The sequence below is a fragment of the Terrapene carolina genome, unplaced genomic scaffold (assembly GCF_002925995.2).
Source record: "Terrapene carolina triunguis isolate 2854851 unplaced genomic scaffold, T_m_triunguis-2.0 Scaffold42, whole genome shotgun sequence".
In the NCBI taxonomy this organism is placed as follows: domain Eukaryota; kingdom Metazoa; phylum Chordata; order Testudines; family Emydidae; genus Terrapene; species Terrapene triunguis.
This window is the reverse complement of record NW_020664393.1, coordinates 26582318-26606415: the sequence shown is the minus strand read 5'-3', so window position 1 is coordinate 26606415 and position 24098 is coordinate 26582318. Positions and strand designations below refer to the sequence as shown.

Here is a 24098-nt window from a genome sequence, read left to right as displayed (position 1 = left end):
TCGGACACTAGCTCCAACGATGAGGCCCTGTCCCTGAATGGGACCCCTTGGAGTGTGCTGTTTGGGGCGGAACACCACTGTTGGGAGGCGATCACAGAGTCCAGCACGGTGAGGACCTTGTCCATCCTGTCCGTGGCCTGAGAGAACTTTGATGCCAACCAGAGCTGGAGGGGCCTCATCCTGAGTCTGGCATGACAGACCATGTACGTGTACGCCGACATGTGACCCAAGAGTTACCGGCAAACCCTGGCAGTTGTCACCGGGAAACTTGTACCGAGTCGATAAGATCTTTCAGGGTCTCAAATCTGTCTGGCGGTAGAGAGGCCCTGGCCGACACTGCGTCCAGGAACGCCCCGATAAACTCTATGCGTTGGACCGGGACTAATGTGGACTTTGTGTTGTTTATCAACAGGCCCAAGGCGGTGCACGTGGACAGGAGCGCCACATGATCCCTCACCTGCGACTGGGAGGTGCCCTTGACAAGCCAATCGTCCAGATAGGGAAATATCTGGACCCCCCGCTGTCTGAGGTAGGCCGCTACCACCAACATGCATTTTGTAAACACCCTGGGGGCAGTGGACAGACCAAATGGGAGGACCGTGAATTGGTAATGATTCTGTCCCACCACGAAATGGAGGAAGCGCCTGTGCCCCTCGAATATGTGGATGTGGAAGTACGTGTCCTGTAGATTGAGGGCAGCGTACCAGTCCCCGAGATCCAGGGAGGAGATGATGGAGGCCAGGGAGACCATGCAGAACTTGAGCTTCACCATGTACTGGTTCAGACCTCGGAGGTCCAGAATGGGCCTGAGCCCCCCTTTGGCCTTCGGGATAAGGAAATATTGGGAGTAATACCACTTGCCCATGAACTCTTCGGGTGCCGCCTCTCTCGCTCCTAGTCCTAGTTGAGCAGAACTTTGTACGAGGGGTCCCCCAAGAGGGACGGGAACGGCAGATGGTTGGGCAGGGAGGGTGTAACCTCGGGAGATGGTGTTGAGGACCCATCGGTCCAATGTTAGCTGCGACCATTTCCGGGAGGAAAGCACACAACCGGTTGGAGAAGGGAAGCTTTATTGGGGGTGGATCCCTGATGAGGACTGGCGGGGTGCCCCCGAGCGTCCCATCAAAAACGCCTTTTCCCTGCTTGCTTGCCCTTGGAGGACCCAGACTGGGGGGGCAGGCCGAGACTGCCTTCGAGGGCGACTCTTATAGTCCCGCTGCTTCTTATGGGTGGCCTCGTACTTCGGGAGGGCGGCCTGGGTGGGAGTTTGCTGCGGCTTGAACTTAGGTTTTGCCGGAGCCAGGACATAGAGGCCCAGAGTCTGGAGGGTCGTGTGGGAGTATTTCATGCCATGCAGCCTTGTATCTGTTTCCTCCGCAAACAGAGCTTTCCTGTCGAACAGGAGATCCTGCATGGAAGACTGCGCCTCGCTGGACAGCTCAGAGAACAGGAGCCATGACGCCCGCCTCATGGACACCGCGGAGGCCATTCAGTGTGCGGCCGTGTCCGCAGCATCCGAGGCTGCCTGCAGGGATGCCCTAGCCGCTGCTGCCCCTTCCTCCACTAGCGCCTTGAACTCCTTCCTATTGCCTCTGGAGGGAGTCCTCAAACTTAGGCAGAGAGCCCCACAGATTGAATTCGTACCGGCCCAGGAGAGCCTGATGGTTCGCCACTCGTAACTGGAAGCTCGAAGATGAATAAATTTTTCTTCCAAAAGAGTCCAGTCTCCGGGTCTTTGTTCTTTGGGGTTGGGGCTGGCTGACCCTGCCATTCCTTGTGGTTGACCGACTTGACCACCCGGGAGTTGGGCGCTAGGTGGGTATACAAGTACTCATGCCGCTTAGTGGGTACAAAGTACTTGCGTTCCGCCTTTTTAGAGATGGGGACCAATAAGCAGCGCCGGCTCCAGGCACCAGCAAATCAAGCACGTGCTTGGGGCAGCACATTTTCAGGGGCGGCATTCCAGCCAGCCTTTTTTTTTTTTCGCTTGGGGCAACAAAAGCCTAGAGCTGGCCCTGGCAGCAGCAGCACGTCCTGAATGGGGGCCGCTGCGGTTCGCGTCGGGGAGCGGGGCCCACACCTTTTGGCCGGGTGGGCTCCGAGCATGGGACACTCAGGCTGGGGGCCGCCCCGCGGGGCGCACGGAGCTGCCTGCAGGTGCCGCAGGGCGGCCGCCCCCCAGCGCCGCAGCCGGTGCTGGGTGAAGCGGCCAGAATCACCCAGGGACTGCGGCAGGGCAGCCAGGAGCAGCAGCAGCAGCGGGGCCATAATGGGGACTGGTGCCCGGGATGCTGCCATATGGGACCCGCGTCTTGCTCTCCGGGGCTCCATGCCCTCTGGGGCTGCCCTGCCCGCCCGGGTCCTGGCTGGTCCCGGAGGCGGGAGCCCCGGCTGGAGGGACCCTGAGCTGAGGCGCGGCCTGGGAGCCCCGCTGCTTACCCCGACCCTGCCAGCACTGGACCAGCTGGAGGTGAGGGGGGAGCGGGCGGAGTCAGCACTGGTGCGGGGAAGCCCAGGGCTGGGGCGGCAGGGGGTGCGGGTGGGGTGGAGAGCCCAGGGTTGGGGCAGCAGGGGAGTGCGGGGGGAGCCCAGGGCTAGGGTGGGGGGCAGGCAAAAATTTTTTTGCTTGGGGCGGCAAAGTCGGCCCTGCCAATAAGGTTGGTGTTTGCCACAGGGCATTTGAAAAATGAGCCACCCCTTCATGGAGAGGCAAGGCCACCCTACCCGGTACCGATGGGGACAATACGTTAAACAGGGAGTCCGAGGGCTCCTCCATCTCCTCTGCCTGGAGGTGTAGGCTTGCTGCCACCCTCTTTAAGAGTTCTTGGTGGGCCCTGAAGTCCTCCTGCAGGAAGGAGGGGGGTGGGGCCGCAATTGCCTCCTTCGGGCGGAGTGAAGAGGCTGGTGCGGTGCTCTGGGTGTCAGCCGGCACCGGAGGGTCCACCACCGGGTCGGACTCCGGGCATGGTGCCGAGGATGTTATGTCCGACTGACTCCTTTCTCGGGCGTCTGGAGAGGGGGGCTGACGGTGCTTCCGAAGCTCCGGTCACCAAGCGAGCTCCCACCGGGGGCTGCGTCGGAGACCATGGTGCCCACTGGCAGCATTGGGCTGGCCATGATGCTCGGTGCCACTGTACCTGCTGTGGCACCCACGGGGCTGGCTGTCCGGGTTGGTTGGCCTGGCCCATCAAAGGACTGCTACGAATGGAGACCAGGCTGGTGTAAGATCTGCTGCTGTCTCTGGACCGGAAGGAGTGGCGGTGCGGGATTCTAAGATGGCCACGAGACCACGATCTCGACGTGAAGGATCGGTACCGACGGTAATAGCTGCTCCGTGAACGGCCTCGACGGGCGGACCCGTGATGGCGAGATGCCGGTGATTGACGCCCGGGGCTTCAATGTCTTGGTGGAGACTTGGAGAGGGTGTCTGAGTGATAACGGTGTAGACGACTGTGCCATGACCGACTGCAGTACCCTCTCCTAGACTAGGACCGACTGCGACGCCCCCCGTGGTCCCGTCGATATTCGCTCCTTGAGGACGAGCGGTGCCATGAGTCCTGGCCGGCCAGGACCCAGCCAGACAGTTTGGTCGGCGTCAATCCACCTGGACTCTGCCTCGAGCGGTTGCTGGGTCGTGATCAGTGTTGGGAACATTCCCTCCACTGAAACCGGAACCGGGCCGGAGGCGACGGTGGAGATCCCAGCGGCGGCTTGCCTCTGGAGCGCGGGGCCGACACCGCCAGCGCTCCAGACACCAGCATGGACGTGACGTCCCGGGCTGCCTGGAGGGCTTCAGGTGTGGACAGCATCCGGAGAGGCCTGTCCCGAAGGGGCCGGGCTACTCCACTCAACTTGAGTTTTAGGCCTGGGGCCCGGTGGGGATCGAGGACTGTCCGACATGGGCCTAGCCTCTGTCCCAGACTTCCCTCGGTGCCGCTGAGAAGAGAGAGTCTTCCTGGCCCTCTTAGCATGCCCCGTGGACGGGAAAAGGTACTGGCTTGTCGATGGCACCGGAGGGTCGCCACATACCGACGCCGCGGTGCCAGGTACCAGTTCAGAGCAGAGTGCCAGGGTCGGGGTCTGCATTGACTCTGTCAGGATGGCCCGGAGCCTAATGTCCCTTTCTCTTTTGGTCCAAGGCTTAAACGACTTGCAAATCTTGCACATTTCGCTGATATGGGTTACTCCCAAGCAGCGCAAACAGTCTGCGTGCGCGTCACTTCTTGGCATAGAACGCCTACAAGAGCTGCATGACTTAAACCCTGGGGCGCGGGGCATACCCCGGCCCAGGCTCACTGACTAACTAAACAGCTAACTAACTACAGGTACTAATGTTGAATGAACAAACAGTTCTGGGGACGAGCTACAGCAAAGCTGGAGCAGAGCAGTTTCGATGCACCTTCACTGGCAGCAAGAAGGAACTGAGGGTGGGGGGAGCCTGCAGATCCCCATATACCGTGCCAGGCAGACGCCACTCCAGAGGTCGCAGGGGCACTCCCCCCCTACGGGTACTGCTAGGGGAAGAACCTCCAGCACTGGTGCATGTGTCGAGCACGCACACCTACTGTGGAATACAGATGAGCAATCACTTGAAGAACTGGTTAAAATGTTATCCAGCCTAGTTTCCCAAATATATGCAAAGTCAAGGTCTCATCCACAATCATATCATAGATGGTGCTTTTATGCCAAGAAGAGGAGTGTGATATAAATACCTAGATAAATCAGCAATAGTAACTGATTTATTTTAATTAATGCAAGGTTGCTGGAGATCAAGGAGACTGCCACCTAATATCTTGCACTCCCTAGCACAGACTCCTGTTGAGACTGATCTTCAACGTTTTATATCTGGATCCACACTTAATACTATTTTCTTGCCCAGGCTCCTTAAGCCACTTCCTACAAGGCCTCTATACTCCCAGTTGATGGCAACACTGCTTTATCTTCTTGGGCACCATAAAGTGGTCATAAGGTGTCACAGTCACAGCAAAGATTATACTCCTGGTTGTAGGGGCACCAATATATTCAAGAGGTGAAACACCTCAAATTTAGATCATAATAAAAATAACCATTACAGAAACGATTCAGGCAAAGAAAAAACATTATGTGGAGACTTTACAATGGCCAATTAACATTTGTGATAATGGATATTTGCATAAATAAAATTTAAGATGTGTTCTCAAATTATTAGAAGGTATTTTGGGTTTGCATAAACTCATGTTCAAATCTACTCATGCCTTTTACTTCCTTTTGTAATACTAGAAATAAGTGTCCTATAAGTTATAAAATGTACCCAACCTTTTTTTTTCTCTCTTTGGGTTTCCTTTTCTTTGGTGATGTTGTCGGTCCATCTTTATCTTCATTCCCTTTTTTCCTTTCCTTTTTAATTTGCTTCTGTTTCTGTTTTTCAATCCCCTCTTCATCCTCTGAACTGCTCTCTGTTTTCTTGGTTTTAAGTTTAGGAATTTTCTTTGGTGGCTGCAGATTAATTCCTGCATCTGCGGTCCAGTCCGAGTAATCACTGGAATATTCACTAGAGTTGGTGAATGAAGGGACAAAGGAAGGAAGGGAATTAAAAATCAAGCAAAGAGCAAATTGCTTCACAAAGCAAATTCAGAGTAAACTCCTTTATACAATATTAATATAACACCAGACAAGATTGTTAAGATTGGAGTTAAGGCTGTAATAGCAACACTATTTAAAAGCTGTAGTTAAAAAAGGAATATAAACACATAATATTTTAAGAGACAGTATATTAGGACTGCAGTTTAAAACATTATAGGATGTTTGGAAATTCATATTTACAGTTCTGCCAACAATTTTAACTTCGTCCCTTTACTGGTTTTTAGCCTCTTTTACCAGCGGAACTGCACATAAATTCACAGATTTTAAAGTCATAGTGACCACTGATCATCTAGTTTGACCTATGGCATATAACCCAGGACAAAGAACCTCACTCAATTTCTACATCAAGCCCAAAACTACAGTATGAGCAAGAGCGTATCTTTCAGAAAGATCTGTACTCTTGATTTAAGCACTTCAAGTGATTGATAATCCATCATATCCCTACGTAAATTATTCCAGTGGTTAATTACTTTCACTGTTAAAAATGTGCACCTTTTTTTAGTCTGAATTTGTCTAGTTTCAGTTTACAACCAGTGCATCTCATTATGTCTTTTTCTGCTAGATTAAAGAGTTTTCTGGTATCCGAAATCTCCCCCATGTAGGTACTTACATACTATAATCAAGTCACCTCTTAAGCTTTTCATAGATAAACTAAATAGATTGAGCGTCTTAAGTCTCACTATTAGGCACGTTTTACCAGACATCTAATCATTTTCTAAACTCTTTCTAATTTTTCAACATCCTTTCCAAAGAATGGACATCAGAAGTGGACATAGTATTCCAGTAATGACAGGTTTCAGAGTAGCAGCCATGTTAGTCTGTATCCGCAAAAAGAACAGGAGTACTTGTGGCACCTTAGAGACTAACAAATTTATTTGAGCATAAGCTTTTGTGGGCTACAGCCCACTTCATCGGATGCATGCAGTGGAAAATACAGTCGGAAGATATATATATTCACAGAGAACATGAAACAATGGGTGTTACCATACACACTATAAGGAGAGTGATCAGTTAAGGTGAGCCATTATCAGCAGGAGAGAAAAAGAACTGTTTGTAGTGGTAATGAAAATGGCCCATTTCCAACAATTGACAAGATGATGTGAGGAACTGTAGGGGGGAAAAATAAGCATGGGGAAATAGTTTTACTTTGTGTAATGGCCCATCCACTCCCAGTCTTTATTCAAGCCTAATTTAATGGTGTCCAATTTGCAAATTAATTCCAATTCAGCAGTCTCTCGTTGGAGTCAGTTTTTAAAGTTTTTTTGCTGTAATATTGCAACTTTTAGGTCTGTAATCAAGTGGCCAGGGAGACTGAAGAGTTCTCCAACTGGTTTTTGAATGTTATAATTCTTGACGTCTGATTTGTGTCCATTTATTCTTTTATGTAGACTGTCCGGTTTGGCCAACGTACATGGCAGAGGGGCATTGCTGGCACATATCACACTGGTAGATGTGCAGGTGAACGAGCCTCTGATAATGTGGCTGATGTGATTAGGTCCATCATAGGATCTAATCACATCAGCCACACTATGATGGTACCATCTAGTCTGACACAGGCCATAGAACTTCCCCAAAAGAATATCTGAAGCCTATCTTTTAGAAAAACATCCAATCTTCAAACATAAGAACTGCCATGCTTGGTCAGACCGATGGTCCATCTAGCGCAGTATCCTGTCTTCAACAGTGGCCAATATCACAGCTTTGGGAGAGCATACAGAACAGGGCAGTTGGGAGTGATTCACCCCATCTTCCTCTCCCACCTTCTGGCAGTCAGAGGTTTAGGTTCATCCCGAGAATGGGGTTGAATCCCTGACCATCTTGGCTAATAGCCACTGATGGACCTGTCCTCCATGAACTTACCCCATTCTTTTTTGAACCCAGTTATACTTTTGGCCATCACAACATCCCAGGGCAACAAGTTCCACAGGTTAATTCCTCTTCTTTGCATGCTGCCTATTAATTTCACTAGTGACCCCTAGTTTTTGTATTGCGGGAAAGGGTAAATAAAACTTCTCTATTCTCTTTTTCCACACCACTCAAACTGAACAGCCCTAACCTTTTTAGTATCTCCTCATATGGAAGCTGTTCCATACTCTTGATCATCTTTGTTGCCCTTCTCTAAACTTTCCCAGTCCCAGTATATATATATTTTTTTTACATAGGATGACCAAAACTGGACACAGTACTCAAGGTATGCATGCACCATGGATTTATTAAGTGGCATAATGATATTTTCTGCCTTTTCTATCCCTTTCCTAATACTTCCTAACACACTGTTAGCTTTTGTGATCATTGCAGCACATTAAGCTGAAGTTTTCAGAGAACTATCCATCCCTACTAGATCTCTTTCCTGAGTGGTAACAGCTAATTTAGAACCTATCATTATATATGTGTAGTTGGGATTATTTTTTTCTAATATGCATTATCAATGCTGCACTTATCAATGCTGAATTTCATCTGCCATTTTGTTGCCCAGGCACCCAGTTTTGTGAGCTCTCCCTGTAGCTCTTCACAGTCAGATTTGGACTTAACTATCTTGAAAAACTGTGTATCACCTGCAAACTTTGCCACTTCACTGTTCACTCCCTTTTCCAGATCATTAATGAATATGCTGAACAGCACAGGTCCCAGTACAGATCCTTAGGGGAAACTACTGCTCACCTCTCTCCATTGTGAACAATAACCATTTATTCCTGCCCTTTGTTTCCTATCTTTTAACCAGTTACTGATCACTGAGAGAACCTTCCCTTCTAATCCCATGAATACTTAGTTTTCTTAAGAGCCTTTGGTGAGGGACTTTATCAAGCCAAGTACACTAAACTGGCTAGATCACCCTTACCCACATGCTTGTTGACACCCTCAAAGAATTTTAATACATTCGTGAGGCATAACTTCCCTTTACAAAAGCTGTTTTGCTTTGTGTTGTGTGGAAGTGAGTTGAGGGCATAGAAATGTACAAGGCTGGCTTTGTTTCTGTGTGCTGGATATTTCCCTGTGCAGTTAAGCAGTACGGGTGTTGCTGCACACCGAGATTTCATGGGACTCCTCCAGAGAGATCTCTAGGAAACTTTCCTGGAGGGTACTCGGCAATCCTCTGCCAAAGGTTCCTTGGCAAAGCTGCTTTGCTCCTTCCCCCATTGAAGGAAACTTTCCCATGCCATTCTGCAATCACTTGAGCAGGGACCAAAGTGGCATACAGGTGAGAAGCATAGGGGGACTGGGTTGGAAGCTGCAAGCATGCAGCAGATGCACCCTTGCTTCGTTGTTTCTTCTCAGGAATGAGATATCTGCTACAATGACAATATTCTAAATTTTCCTGCCCTTTTCCACAGGTGGGAGTGCCTGTGGAAAGGGGCAGGAAAATTTAGAATACTGTCCCTAGTTAACTGCACCATGGCCTTTTCATATTGCTTTTCTACTCATGTAGAATGCCCCCCACCCCGAAGTAAACTCACTGTGCTTGGGGTGTTGGCTAACATGTGTGCTTGTCAAGGATCAGTGAGAAATCCACCCCTGAGCAAACTTTTCAGCCTTACCTTTACAAATATTATGCAACATACCGCTATGACCATGGGAATATTATCCTCATTGAGGTCTAACCTACCATAAAGGCATCACCAGTGTGACTTTAAATTACTAAATACACATTCCACTAAATACACTCAGCCTATTGTTGAAGCACTCTTTACTGCTATCCAGGTTCCCCATGTAAGGCTTCATGAGCCATGGTATTAAGGGGTATGCCGGGTCTCCCAGGATCACTATGGGTATTTCAACATCCCCCACTTTAATCTTCTGGTGTGGAAAGAAAGTCCCCACTTGCAGCTTTCTGTACAGGCTGGTGTTCCTGAAAATATGAGATATGAGTCAACAGTGTGCCCTTGTTGCCAAGAAGGCTAACGGATTATTGGGCTGCATTAGTAGAAGCATTGCCAGCAGACCGAGGGAAGTGATTATTCCCCTCTATTCGGTACTGGTGAGGCCACATCTGGAGTACTGCGTCCAGTTTTGAGCCCCCCACTACAGAAGGGATGTGGATAAATTGGAGAGAGTCCAGCGGAGGGCAACGGAAATGATATGGGGACTGGGGCACATGACTTATGAGGAGAGGCTGAGGGAACTGGGCTTATTTAGTCTGCAGAAGAGAAGAGTGAGGGGGATTTGATAGCCACCTTCAACTACCTGAAGGGGGGTTCCAAAGAGGATGGAGCTCACCTGTTGTCAGTGGTGGCAGATGACAGAACAAGGAGCAATGATTTCAAGTTGCAGTGAGGGGGGTGAGGGGTCTAGGCTGGATATTAGGAAAAACTATTTCACTAGGAGGGTGGTGAAGCACTGGAATGGGTTACCTGGGGAAGTGGTGGAATCTCCATCCTTAGAGGTTTTTAAGGCCCGGCTTGACAAAGCCCTGGCTGGGATGATTTAGTTGGGGTTGGTCCTGCTTTGAGTGGGGGGTTGGACTAGATGACCTCCTGAGGTCTCTTCCAACCCTAATCTTCTATGATTCTATTATACGTGCATCAAGCACCTTTCCAGACCACCCCCCATTGATCCCAGTGAAACGCCTGCAGTGATCCACAAGCACCTGCAGCACCATGGAGAAGTACCACTTCCTATTGCAAGGTGGTCCAGTTCCAAAATTGGAATATGCATGCCATTTATCGCCCCTCCACAGTTAGGGAAACCCATTTCTTCAAAGCCATCCACTATTTTATGCACATTGCCAAGAGTCACGGTCCTACATAGTAGGATGAGATTAATGGTCCTGCACACTTGCATTAATGCAGCCCCTATGGTTGACTTCCCAACTCCAAACTGATTTGCAACTGACCGGTAGCAGTCTGGAGTCACCATACAGCAATCACCATGCGCTTCTCTGCCAAGAGGGCAGCTCTTATTTGGGTGTCCTTGTGCCACAGGGCTCGGGCGAGCTCCGCATGCAGTTCCAGGAAGGTTGCTTTCCTCATCTGAAAATTCTGTAGCCACTGCTCATCATCCCAGACCTGCATGGGACTATGATCCCACCACTCAGTGCTAGTTTCCCAAGCCCAAAAGCAACAGTCCGTGTTCAGCTGTTCCTTGAATGCCAAAAGTAATCTAATGTTGCTCCTATCCATGTCAGACAGCACGTCAGTCAACTGTGAATCCTGCTGAGTTAGGAACTTCATGATTACCTGCACTGCCATTCGCGATGTGTTACTGATAGCTAGCAGAGCACTGGAGAGCAGAGCAGGATCCATCCTTTCATACAGAAATGGCGGGGTGAACAGCAAACAAGGGCTGTTGAAAAATGCCATGAACCAAAGATGGAAGCACATGGAATGCTAGGACAGAAAGCAATGCAGCATGGGAGGTTGAGCCAGGACCCATGATGCGCTGTGATTCAATCTGCCTTCCCACAAAAATCTAGCTGTAGAAGGTGGCGAGCTGAATTGTGGGATAGCTACCCACAGTGCACTGCTCTCACTGTCGATGCTAGTGCCCCAAGTGTGGATGTGCTCTGCCAACAAAGGGAGTGTAGTGTGAACATGCTAACAAAACTCTGCAGTGTAGACAAGGCCTAAGGCAAGCACACATACCTTCCTTTGTGCAGGACACACCTTTGATTTCTGCCTGGGCAGGGCTGCAGTGTTTGGAATATGTTTTAATAACATCATACAGGGGAATCTTATAACTTCACATGCAATGTTGCCACACATGTTTTACCAGGACAATACTGACCTGCAAATTATGAGTTTTCAAATGATACTTTACAAGCATACTTTGTACAAAATATATTACAATAGGGTGTAGGGTGTGAACATAGGGGTGTATTCCATCACAGACAGTACTTTAGATTTGTCATTCACTTAGATTTAAAAATTATCAGTGATGAAGAATCTACTACAACGACCCTTATTGAATTGTTCCAATGGTTAATTATGCTCACTGTTAAAAATTTACCCCATTTCCAATCTGAATTTGACTAGCTTCGACTTTCAGACACTGGATCATGTTATACCCCACTCTACTACTAGACTGAAAAGTCCATTATTAAATATTTGTTTCCCATGTAGGCACTTACACATTGAAATCAATTCAGCTCTTAACTTTCTCTTTGTTAAAATAAATAGATTGAACTTTAGTCTATAAGGTAGGTGTCTACTCCTTTAATCATTTTCATGACTCCTCTCTGAACCCTCTCCAATTTATCAACTTATTTTTTGAATTGTGGACACCAGAACTGGATGCAGTATTCCAGCAGCAGTTGCACCAGTGCTGAATGCAGAGGCAAAATAATCTCTCTACTACTTGAGATTCCCCTGTTTATGCATCTAAGGATCGCATCAGCCTTTCTGGTCACAGCATCATATTGGGAGCTCATGTTCATCATTTTATCCATCTCCCCTCCCCAAAACTTTTTCTAGAGTTACTGCTTCCCAGGATAGAATCCCCCATCCTGTACAGCCTACATTCTTTATTTCTAGATATGTACATTTAGCCATATTAAAAAGTATATTTTTTGCTTGCACTCAACTTGCCAATCGATCCGGATCACTTTCTATTAATGATCTGTCCTCTTCATTGTTTACCACTCAATTTTTTGTTATCTGCAAACTTTATCAGTGATTATTTTATGTTTTACTCCAAGTCATTCATGAAAATGTTAAATAGAGTAAGGCCAAGAACCAATCTTTGCAGGACCCCTCTAAAACACACCTGCTCAATGATGATTCCACATTTACAATTACATTTTGAGAAGTATCAATTAGCCAGTTTTTAATCTATTTAATTTGTGCCACATAAATTTTATATCATTCTAGTTTCTTTAATCAAAATGTCACATGTACCAAGTCAAATGTATTTCAAAAGTTTAAGTATATTACATGAACACTATTACCTTCATCAACCAAGCTTGAAATCTAATTTAAAAAAAGATATCAAGTTAGTTTGCCAGGATCTATTTTCCATAAATTCATATTGATTTGCATTAATCATATCATCTTCCTTTACTTCCTTATTATTCCAGAACCACATCAACCACTCCATTACCATGCCTAGGATCCATGACATACTGACAGGCCTATAATTACCTGGGTCATCCCATTGATCCTTTTTAAAAACTGGCACAACATTAGCTTTCTTTCAGTCTTCTGGAACTTCCCTAGTGCTCCAAGACTTATTGAAAATTAACATTAACAGCCCAGTGAGCTCCTCAGCTAGCTCTTTTAAAACTCTTGGATGCAAGTTATCTCAATCTGCTGATTTAAAAATCTCTAACTTTAGTAGCTACTGTTTAATTTCCTCCTGAGATACTTGTGGAATGGAAAAAGTTATCATCATATGAAGAAACTACATCATCTGTTTTTTCCCCAAATACAGAGCAGAAATATTTATTGAACACTTCTGCCTTTTCTGCATTATCATTGATAATTCTACCATTTCTATCTAGTAATAAACCAATACCATTGTCAGGATTCGTTTTGTTCCTAAGACATTTATGCTCCTCCTTATTGTCCTTATCTCTGCTGGATAGTTTTCTCTTTGTGTCTCTTTATTTCCCCTACCAATTTTCCACAATTCCTAGCTTCTGATTTATATTCATAACTACAGCCTCCCCTTTCTTCCATTCATTATAGGTATATATTTTATAGCTGCTTCCACTTCCCCTCTAAATCAGGTCAGTTTTTGATTGTGGCTTTTGGGGCACCTAATGAAGCATTCTTAAACAATTCCCAAATATCACTGACATTTTTCTGGTTACATTCTTCCTCCTGATTTGGCTCATAATTGTTTTCAGCTTTGTGAAACTGGCCCTATTAAAACACCAAGTATATATATTACTGGTCTGGATTTTATTTAGTTTGCACATTATAAATATGACCAAGTTCTGATCACTTGTACCCAAGCGACCATTAATTTTTTGTTTTGTGGTCAATTCCTCTTATCTGTCAATGAATCCTAACACAGAATTTCCTTGTGTTTGCTGCAACACTTTTTTGAATTAGGATATTGTCAACTGTAATATTTAGAAATTCCAAGGTTATTTTAGTATTGGCAGTATGAGACCTCCAGCATATGTCATTCAAATTGAAGTCCCCATTATCATGCAATTTCCCCCCCTATGCAATATACATGCCCTATAGGTGCTCCACTGTAGGTGTATCTGTGCTCCTGCACCTCTAATCGCAGATTTTAGCTAGCAGTGTACATTCAGCCCACACATGTGCTTTCCTCAATTGGGGTCTGCCTCGAGACTATCTAGCATTGCATGGGCAAACCCCACTCAGTTTATTCTCTGCCGCAGAGCCCCTTATGGAGAACTCCAAAGTAGAGTAGAGAAAGGTGGTTTGTGGAGCATCCATAGGGACACACATCTCAAAGAACCAATGTGAGTAACTTGGAATCCTTTCAATTTTTGTAGGTAAGTACATTGAGTGGTTGACTTTCGGCTGTGAAGCAACACGTCTTTCACCTCATCAGAGCATTCTATCGCTATGTCTTGGAACCAAGAAGGAGCCAAGTCTGGAGGTGGAGGACCCGCAGGTTGGAATGAAGAATCAGCCCATCGCTTTGAGAGAGAAGCTGGGGAATGGGCCTGAGAGGAACCAGAGAACATATTGCCATCTGTGTCAGATAAGGGAACCAGACTTGTCTTGGCCAGGAGGGGTCACTCAGAATAACGTGCTTTGTCTCATCTATTTTTCAACAGGAGCTTGCATACAAAAGGAAATGGGGAAAAGACATAGAAGAGGTCCCTGTCCCATGGGAGGATGAGGGCGTCTCCTAGTGAATGTTTCCCCAGGTCGGCCCTAGAGCAGTAACGACAACATTTCTTGTTCCAGTAAGTAGCAAAAAGATCTGTAGTTGGGGTTCCCCAAAGGGCGAATATGACTCAAAGCATCTTTGAGTTCAGTTCCCATTCGTGGTTGTGAGAAAAGTTCCGGCAGACTGTCACATTTTGTATCTCTGGTAGATAGAGAGCTGAGATGAGCATGTTGTGACAGATGCACCAATTCCAAAGTTTGAGTACTTCCGTGCAGAGTGAGGGAGATCTGGTGCCACCCTGGCGACTTACATAAAACATACAGGTCATATTGTCCATCATAACCTTTGAATGGGTGTTCTTGATGGAAGGCAAAGAGTGTGCCCAGGCGTTCCTGATTGCCGTTAGCTCCAAAACATTGATATGGAGGGTTGCTTCTGTGGAAGACCACTTGCCTTGAACCTTGCGGTTGTGTAAGTGAGCTCCCCAGCCTATTAGGGAGGCATATAGCATTAGAGACAGTGGCGATGGCGGCTGCATGAATGAAATGCCTGCTCGGACATTGGATGGGTCTTTCCACCAGTCCTGGGAATGCTTTACTGTGGAGGGCAGTGATATCAGTTTGGTTAGTCTATCCCCATTCGGGGAATAGACAGAAGTGAGCCACATCAGAAGACACCTCATAAATATCCAGGTGTTTGGGGTGACGAAGGTGCAGGCTGCCATATGACCTAGCTGAAGGCAGTTCCTGGCTGATGTTTAAGGGCTGGCCTGAACTGTCTCTATGAGACTCATAAGGGTGGTGAGCCTGCGTAGAAGGAGTAATGCTCTTGCTTGTACTGTATTGAGGTTGGCACCAATAAACTCCAGTTGCTGTACTGGGTCAGGGTCAATTTCTGTAAGTTGAGCTATAGACCCAGCTGTGCAAATGTGTGCATAGTCGCCTGGATGGCATGTACTGTGTCCTGAAATGAGGGAACCCTGAGGAGGCAGGTTGTCTAGGTATGGGTAGATCGTAATGCCCAATGTGCACCGCTACGACAGAGAGATCCTTGGAGAATACCCTGGATGCAGACGAGAGGCAGAATGGGAACACCCTGTACTATTAATGGTCCTGCCCGAAGGTAAACTGTAGGAATTTCCTGTGTGACAGTCATATCAAGAAATGGAAATAGGCATCTTGTAGGTCAAGAGCTGAAAAACAATCTTTTGCTCTAGAGCTGGAATAATGGCTAGCTCTAGATGGTCTACTGTGACCATCTTGAACTTCTGCATCTTCATATATTTAATACCCTTAGATCTGGAATGGGTCTCCCATCTCCCTTCGCCTAGAGGATCAAGGAATAATGGGAGTAAAACCCCTTGCCCCCGAGTTGTGCCAGGACTGGTTCTATGTCCCCTAGGTGTAACAGATATATTTTCTGGCAAAGCAGGTTCTCATGAGAAGGATCTCTGAAGAGGGATGAGAAAGGAGCGTAGGAATGGAGGAGGAACATGAATTAAATGGCATGACCCTTCGAAATAATCTTCAAGATCCATCTGTCAGCAGTTATCCTCTCCCAGTTGCTATGAAAGAGGGCCAGGAGACTTCCGAAGGGGCATGGCAGGTGTGTAGATGGCAGCTGATGTTGCAATGTATAGTTGTTCGAGCCTCAACCAACCAACCAGAAGTGCTTAGAAAAGGAAGTCTGAGATGTTGCAGATTGGGGTGCTGACTGCTTCCACTTCTGAACTCTGGGCCCCTTGTGCTGCAGCTTGTAATAGTGCTGAGAAGGTAGGTATTGAGAAGGTCATGACCTGTGCTGTGGCTGAGAGATGCATCTTCTCTTCTGTCCCATAGAGTAGATTCCCAGGGAGGTAATGTGGCTTGAGAATTCTTCAAGGTGTGGAGAGAAGAGTCTGTCTTCTCTGTGAAGAGCTTGGGCCCTTCAAACGGGAGATCTTCCACCATCATCTGCAGCTCTTTGGGCAACTTGGAAAGGTGTAGCCAAGAAGCCTGTCATTACCACTGCTGTGAAGACCGAGCAGGCCGCTGTATCGGTTGCGTACGGTGCAGTCTGTCGCGCCACTCAGGCTACTAACTGACCCTCTCTGACAATGGCCTGAAGCTGTTCCTTTTGTGTCTCTGGTAAATGTTCCAGAAATGCATTGCGTTTCCCATGATTAATAAAATCATATTTGGTCATGACAGCTCGTGACTCTAAACCGCAATGTCGCCAATGAATACGTCTTCCTCCCAGAGAGATCTAGCCTTTCCAATCCCAATCGTATGGGGTTGACTTGATGTGATGTTGCTTGCCTCGTGCATGACTGCGTCCACTACGATAGAGTTGGATTGCCGATGTTAAAACAGGTTGTCTGCCTCTCTAGGAGGGATGTAGTATTTTTTGTGTCTCTCTTGCCAGTTGGTGTGATGGAAGCTGGTGTCTGCCAGATGACGATGGGAGGATCTAGAATCGCCTCATTAGTTGGCAGGGCAATTCTGGGCAAGGAGATGGTGTGCAGAATATCCACCAGCTTGTGATGTGTATCTGCCACCTCCTGTAGGGGAATCTGCAGCTCATCCGCAACCCACTGAGTAAGATCTTGGAAGTTCTTGAAATCATCAGCTAGTAGTGGTGGTGGTCAGACATTACAGCCTCATCCAGCAAAGATGAAAAAATTTGCTGGAGGGGTAGCTTCACCTTTGAGCTTTTCCGCCAGTTCCTCAAAAGTTACCTCCTCCTCTGGTTTGGGGGCTCTGGACAGTGACGCTGCAGGAGACCGTCTGGCAGACTCTTTCTGAAAGACAAAAGATGCCTGCAAAATACAGGATCCATATGTCGCTCAACGATCTCAATACGGCCCTGAGGATGGGTGAGAAGGGGCATGGTTGGTGGTAGTGCCAAGGGGACCCATACCACGATCATGGCTCAGCTTGATGGAATTGAGGAGGACCCTTGTATTGTGACATTGGGCCAGGGAAATAACATCCTCCTGGTCACTGTCAGACTTGTCACGGGGTAAGAGTGGCGCTGATTGGGGTATTGGTGTAAGAATGCAAAGTGTTCCCTAGACCAAAGGTTTTCTCGGCGCTGCTCCCTTAGAGGAGGTACAGTATTTGCTGTTGTCCTTAGTGGGTGGTACAGCTGCCTCAGAACATCTCTAGGTGGTGTGACAGAGCTCATGGTGGAGGCACCCTGATGCTTCTGGGTACCGTGCTTCAGTGCTTCCAGTGCCAAGATGGCTGAACTGGGGAACCCCTCTAGCTGGCCGACTCAGTTTGGGGGCTTGGAGCCCTTTTTCTCAAGCCTTTACCACGTGGAGGGGGGACGAGGACTCTGCCGGTCTCTTCTGTGACTCTACCCCCCTTTGAAGTTGAAGGCTCCAGCGATGATCTGGGATTGGCACCAGAGTCCCCTGGAGGCTGAAGTTCCTTCTCCATAAGGAGGCATTTTAACTTCAGCTCCCAGTTCTTGTTAGACCTCAGCTTTAGCTAGTGGCGGAGGAAACATTTCTGAGGGATATGGGACTCTCCCAGGCACTGGACACAGTGAGAGTGTCTGTCCATTACAGGAATCAACTCCTTGCAGGAGAGGCACCTCTTGAAGCAGAGGGAGCTGGGCATGCCCCTGGGCGGGGGGCTATCACCCTCTAGCAGTGAGGAATGCAGAAGAAAATTCTTCTCTCTCTCTCTCTTTTTTTTATTTAAACTGAAAGAATTGAGAGAGAGAGAGAGAGAGAGAGAGTGAGTGTCTTCTAAAAACCTGGGGGGACGGAGGGCGGAGAGGGGAAGAATCCCCCCAGACAGGACGGGAAACAAACTAAAGTTCTTTCTTTCTCCCAATGGGGTAAAAAGGAAATAATAACTATTAAGGAGAACAAAAGAAAACAAAAACAACCACTACTTATGCTAATGACGCAGATAAGGAAGGGATAACTGCTCACTCAGTTCCTTCAAGGCCAAAGGTGGTTGAGAAGGAACTGAGGGGGGTTCGCCCACACCATGCTAGATAACCTCAAGACAGACCATGAGGGAGGGAGTGTGCATGCATGGGCTGAACAGACACTGTTACCTAAAATCTCAGATAAGAAGCACAGGGGTGCAGATACACCACAGTAGAGCATCAATAGGGACACTGAAGAACCACCTTTGGTTTCTTGATTGATTTTCTTCTCATCATCTTGATTTTGTGCTAAATGAGTATTTGTATATTTCCTCTTTGTACCCTCCACTTCTGTGATTAGTTTAATACTTTCTTGACTACTCTAGCCAGCCAGTCTCTCAGGAGATTGACTCCCCTCCTACTGAGATGGAGGTCTTCCCAACTATAGTCCCCTCTACCCATAAAAAGCGGACCAATGTTTCACAAAACCATAACCCTCCGCCTCACACCGCTTACCTACCCAGTGATCACTTCCAGAATCTTCTGCCTTCTGTCTTCCTTCACTCACAGGACTGAAATCATCACTGAGAAGATAGCTTGGGCATTCTTCTTATTTAGCACGCTTCTGAGTTTCCTGAAGTCATCTATTATCTGTGAGATATCCCATGATGTTCCTATCCCTCAGTGTTCGCAAATGTTCTGAGGGAGAGGCTATTAAAAAAGGACACAGTCTTCTACTGCATCAGTTCCTTCCACTACTGACACAGAGAAACCAAGATAGGACTCTGAGAAAGAGAAGAATGTAGGAAGGAAATGTGAATATGCAGAGTCATCTTGAAGAACTCTGGTTATAAGTAACCAACCTTCATTTCTTCTTCGAATGACTAAGCATATTGCCACTTATGAGTAGCCTGACAAGTAGGTGGTAGGAAAAGTCCTAAGTAAAACAAAGACTGAAGCATAGTTCTACCAACCCAGACACCCTGAGTACATATTTGGGCAGCTAGCCTGAGCCACTGCCTGTGCTACTCCCAGTTACACTGCTGTTTTTAACATGCTAGCTCAAGCAGAACTAGTGCACATCTGTCTATTCAAGACAGGCATGCTGCTCCCACCTGTAGTGTAGACTGAGAGGAATTAGGTAACCCACCACACATTCCAAAACACAAGTAAGAGAAGCTATAACCGGTGACTCAGATATCCCCTTCATCCAAAAGACAAATCTAGTCCATTTCAAATGGTAACATTTCCTCGTAGACTGTTCTGAGTTAAGCAAAACATTTTGAACCAACAAAACAGATTTCTCAACATTTGTCAGCATCTGATAGTCCAGGCCGTCACATGAAGAAACAGGGACTGGGGATCCAGATGAAGAATTCTGCCACGTTGCTGTGACAACAGATCCAGAGATAAGGGAAGCAGTTTATACACTCCTTTCAACAGCTGAAGCAGGTCCGTATACCACTGCTGTCTTGGCCAAGCTAGTGCAACCAGAATCAACATTGCCTTGTTCTGTCTTATCTTTTTCACCACCTCCTGAACTAACAGAAAGGAGAAAACTTTCAGAAGGCCCTTCCTCAGTGCATTAGGAAAGATCCAAAATGGATGGACTGACCTTTCCTCATCTTGATCAAAAAAAAAAAAAAAAAAAAAAAAAAAAAACAGACACTTTTTGTTGAACCTGGTTCCAAACAAATCCATGACAGGCTGACCCAGACTAGAGAAAATCTTTTGCATCACCTGGCCCTTTAACATCCACTCGTGCATCTGAGAATTCTTCCTGTTATTTCTGCAAGTTGCCAACACATTGCCCTTCCCTGCCAAATGCAGGGCCATAGGATAGACATTGTGTAATATACACCAGTCCCATAAACCGACTGCATCAACATATGACAAAATCAGATAAGCAACTCCCTGTTTGTTGATCGTGTGGATGATCCAAGAACACTTGAGGTGGAGCCCAAAACTTGTCTCTTCAATAGTTAGAGTCAGAAAACATTGGAGGTGGAAGTACAAACTGTCCAAAAACCTGTAGAAAACCAATTGTAGGTGGCACAAACAGAGGGTTCAGGTCAACCAAATCTTTCTTAATCCTCTTAATTGTGGATCCAACCTCAGATCCGCAATGAATCTTATTGGGGATAACAATAGCACCAGAAGATGAAGGGAAAGAAAGATCTGCTGTAGGAGATGATTCCTGACAAAATTCACAATATTTTTCCTCCTCTCTTCAGGAGTACATGACTTAGATCTTAGAACCATCAAGGTCTTTCTTTTCCTGTCCCCAAATGATCTCTCACTCAGATCTTAAAAAAGATCAGATGCAGCACAGTGAACTTCTGCTACTATGATAACCCTCCTCTTTGGATCCAACATGGTTATTGAGGCTCAGAAAGACCACACGGTTAATCTTGCCAGCTTCAGCACCACTGGATTCAGAAAGAGTCTTTTGTCCATAATCCTTTATCCTAAAGTAGAATATAGAACTGATTTAGGTCTCACAATTGGAACAGTGAAATACAGAGCCAAGTTGGAAGGACTAATAAACCAGATTGCATGACAGTGGCCCTCTTCTCCCTCACCTTCTTCATCAGAACCAACAGATTTGACATAGGGTCCTTAGCTGCAGTTGGATCAGACAGTGCCTTTGACATCTTAGCAACCTTAACAGAAGGATATGATGAATCAGGATCTGAATGTAGGACTTCAACCGGAATTGACGATGGCATGGATCCCTGGGACTTCTTAGGCAGGTTATGTTTACACAACAATGCAGTTGGTGCCAATATAGGCCCCCTAACCTTGAGATCTAAAGAGCTCCCTGTACCAGAAGGTCTACCAGTGAGAACCTCCTTAAGCAGGGCCACCTGCAATCTGGTCTCTGCTTACATACTCTAGGAGTGAAAGTCCAACAGATGGAACATCCAGAAAGAGAATGACCCTCTCTGAGGCACAAGAATAGTCACGTAATGCCGAGAAGACTGCTGAACAGGAAACATCTTTCAAAGCCATTTTTTTTCTTCTTCGGATCTGTGCTACCCCACAGAACCAAACATAAAATCTAACTATCTTAACTGTAAACTGTTAAATATACTAACATTAACAATAACAGACGATCCTAAAATGCACTAAGGTATGAGAAAAAAAACTACAGAACTGAAGGACTGGAGCAGTTCATTTCATCTGAGCAGTGGTTGGAAATGCTGGGGGAGGGGAGGGGAATGGGAGGGGGCGTGCAAATGCTCTAATAGGCACTGCACTTAAAGAAGGTTCTTCTTTAGGCTGTATCAGTCAGTACCCTACCCATCAGTGGGAATGTGCAGAGCCACTCAAAGAAGATGTGTCTTTTCAAGGCATGCAACCTCCAAATGTCATTGGCATGATTGTTTTCAGGCCAGTATGTAATGTTCTTCTTGTGTTGACTGTGACCTGCTGTAGTTAAAATGTTTTTCATGGGGAGGAGCAAAGGAAGGAAAAGAGGAGATTTGAAGCATCAGGGTAACGGGACAGTTATAGTGATGTGGAAGCCTTAATTGAATATTTACACACTTTGACAAAGTTTTTTTGAACTACAAGTTTAAGTTCTTGACATATAAACTTTCTTTTATAAGAAATTAAAACACTAATATTAATTTAAAAGCAATGGGTATCTATTTTTAACTCTACCTCCAGCTTATTTTTATTATTTTACCCCACTAGCTCTATAAGTTTCATTTCAATGTTTTCCTAACACCATTTTAAGTATTCATTATTTTTAAAAAGGTTTTGGAATCATAATAAAGAAGTCTTATTCCCCACATACTCATGTGTAAGACAGACAGCATATAAATGGATCCCTCTGAATTAGGATAAATTATAAACTCATCCCCCCCCAAATATAAAACTGGTAAATGAAGATTCCCTGAAGCACCCAAAAGCTCAGTAGTTGCTCCTCCATGAAATGGGGTCACTGGACACAGTGGAACTACAGTTGTGGTCATAGTGCAACTCAGCAGCTTAGGAAGGATTCCATTACCTCAACTCCTATGGAACTCCTTAGAACACAGCTGGGCTACTTGGCTGTGCTCAAGGAGGACTGATTTGTCCCTAAATGTCAAAATGATTGCATATAACAACATTCTGAAGTCTTCCTTTGAGAGTAACGGGTTTGCAGTTCACAGAAGCATATAATTATCCAAAACAGAGGTAACAAACACATGGATCAGTAATGCTACAAACAACAAGCACAAGATTTAAGCAGACCTACCATTTACTCCTAGTAGTCGAAACAGTGTTTAGGCAGTTGGTAAACAGTGATCACAGCTCATTACACATACCTGTCATTGATAATTTGTGCTCTACCATCTTTGTTGTCTTATACTCAAGCTGTAAGCTCTGTGGGGCAAGAAGTGCCTTTGTGTTGTGTGTGTTTCTAGTACCTAGTATTATGGGGCTTCAAACTTTGATTGGGGCCTCTAGGTAATGCTATAATACAATCAACAACTGCAGTACACACCACAGCCACCACCATTATTCTCCAATATAGATCCTTGCCAATTACTTGTTGAAAATCGAATTTATTTCATCTAACATAATGTAGCAGCAATATTTTCAAACTCTAGCATATTATTTAACAATGATCTCTCCCATTCCCCTCCTAAATATACCCAGACTATCTTAAATCAAACTAAGTATTTCTTGGTATTCCCTTTCCAAATCAATTTAGATGGCATTTCTATTTCCTTCACAACTGATGTTAAATTCACTGTCTAGTTTCCAGGTGCATTTCCTCCCTTTGTTTTAAACAGTGGAAGAGTTTTGTTTTGTCCCCTTTCTTTCCAGAAAATCTCTCTTCAATCTAGTAAACTTTTTAAAGTGGCTTGGTTGGGCAGAATTTTTATTATTTTCTTATTTCAACTTTACTTAATAGTAATTTTGAGTATCAGCAACCAAATCCTACATTATTAGGCAAACAGTTAAAACTGAATACATTTCCTTAGTACAGTTGTTCTCAGCCTTTTCTGACTGAAGTCCCTTTGAGATGAACTGGCAGATGCATATTTTGTCCATCTTCCAACACGGTTGACACAATATAAATTGTGTGCAGCGTAGCTGTAGCCATGTCGGTCCCAGGATATTAGGGAGACAAGGTGGGTGAGGTAGTATCTTTTATTAATGTCCCTTCCTTATATGTCACCATCCTTCACAATGACGGCATAGCTGCCTGCCTCAAATATTTACGACACAATGGACAACACTCAGATATCTACCCCAAATGCACTGTCAAACTCATCCATTCCATCCTCAGCCATAACAATTTTACATTCAACAACAAACACTTTGTCCAAATCATAGGAATAGCCCTGGGTACTAGGATGGCTCTCCAATATGCCAATCTCTTCATAAGCCACCTTGAAGAATTTCTGGACAAATGCACCATGAAACCAATGATATACTGAGAAACATCAATGGTATTTTCATCGTCTGTACAGACAGCTTAAACTCCCTCACAGATTTCCAACACAATTTCAACAACCACTACCCGTCCATTTAACTCTCTCTGGAGAGAAAAAACAAACAAACAAACACACACACACACACACACCAACTTCCTGAACATCACAATCAGCTTCAATAATGGATACCTACAGCAACTACATATATACAAAACACACAGATCACCACCCCTACCTTCATAGATCCAGTAATCACCCCAAACATACCAAGAAATCAATTATCTATAGCCAGGCAATCAGATACCACAGAATATGCTCTGAGGCGAAAGTCTGGGATATACACCTTAACACACTTAAAACCGCCTTCACCAAATAAGGACACTCCACCAGAGAAGTAGATCACATCATGCAACAGGCCAACCGAAAACC

The 24098-nt window shown here is 45.9% G+C and overlaps 1 protein-coding gene across 2 annotated transcripts in view; it reads right to left on the bottom strand.

Moving 5' to 3' along the window:
- The window catches only part of PHIP (pleckstrin homology domain interacting protein), a 341807-nt gene that overhangs the window by 72223 nt on the left and 245486 nt on the right, over positions 1-24098 (bottom strand). For both annotated transcript variants that reach the window (XM_024194657.3, XM_024194658.3), the window contains exon 23: positions 5296-5530. In XM_024194657.3, the coding sequence (XP_024050425.2) occupies positions 5296-5530 (235 nt within the window). The remainder of the gene's footprint in view (positions 1-5295; positions 5531-24098) is intronic.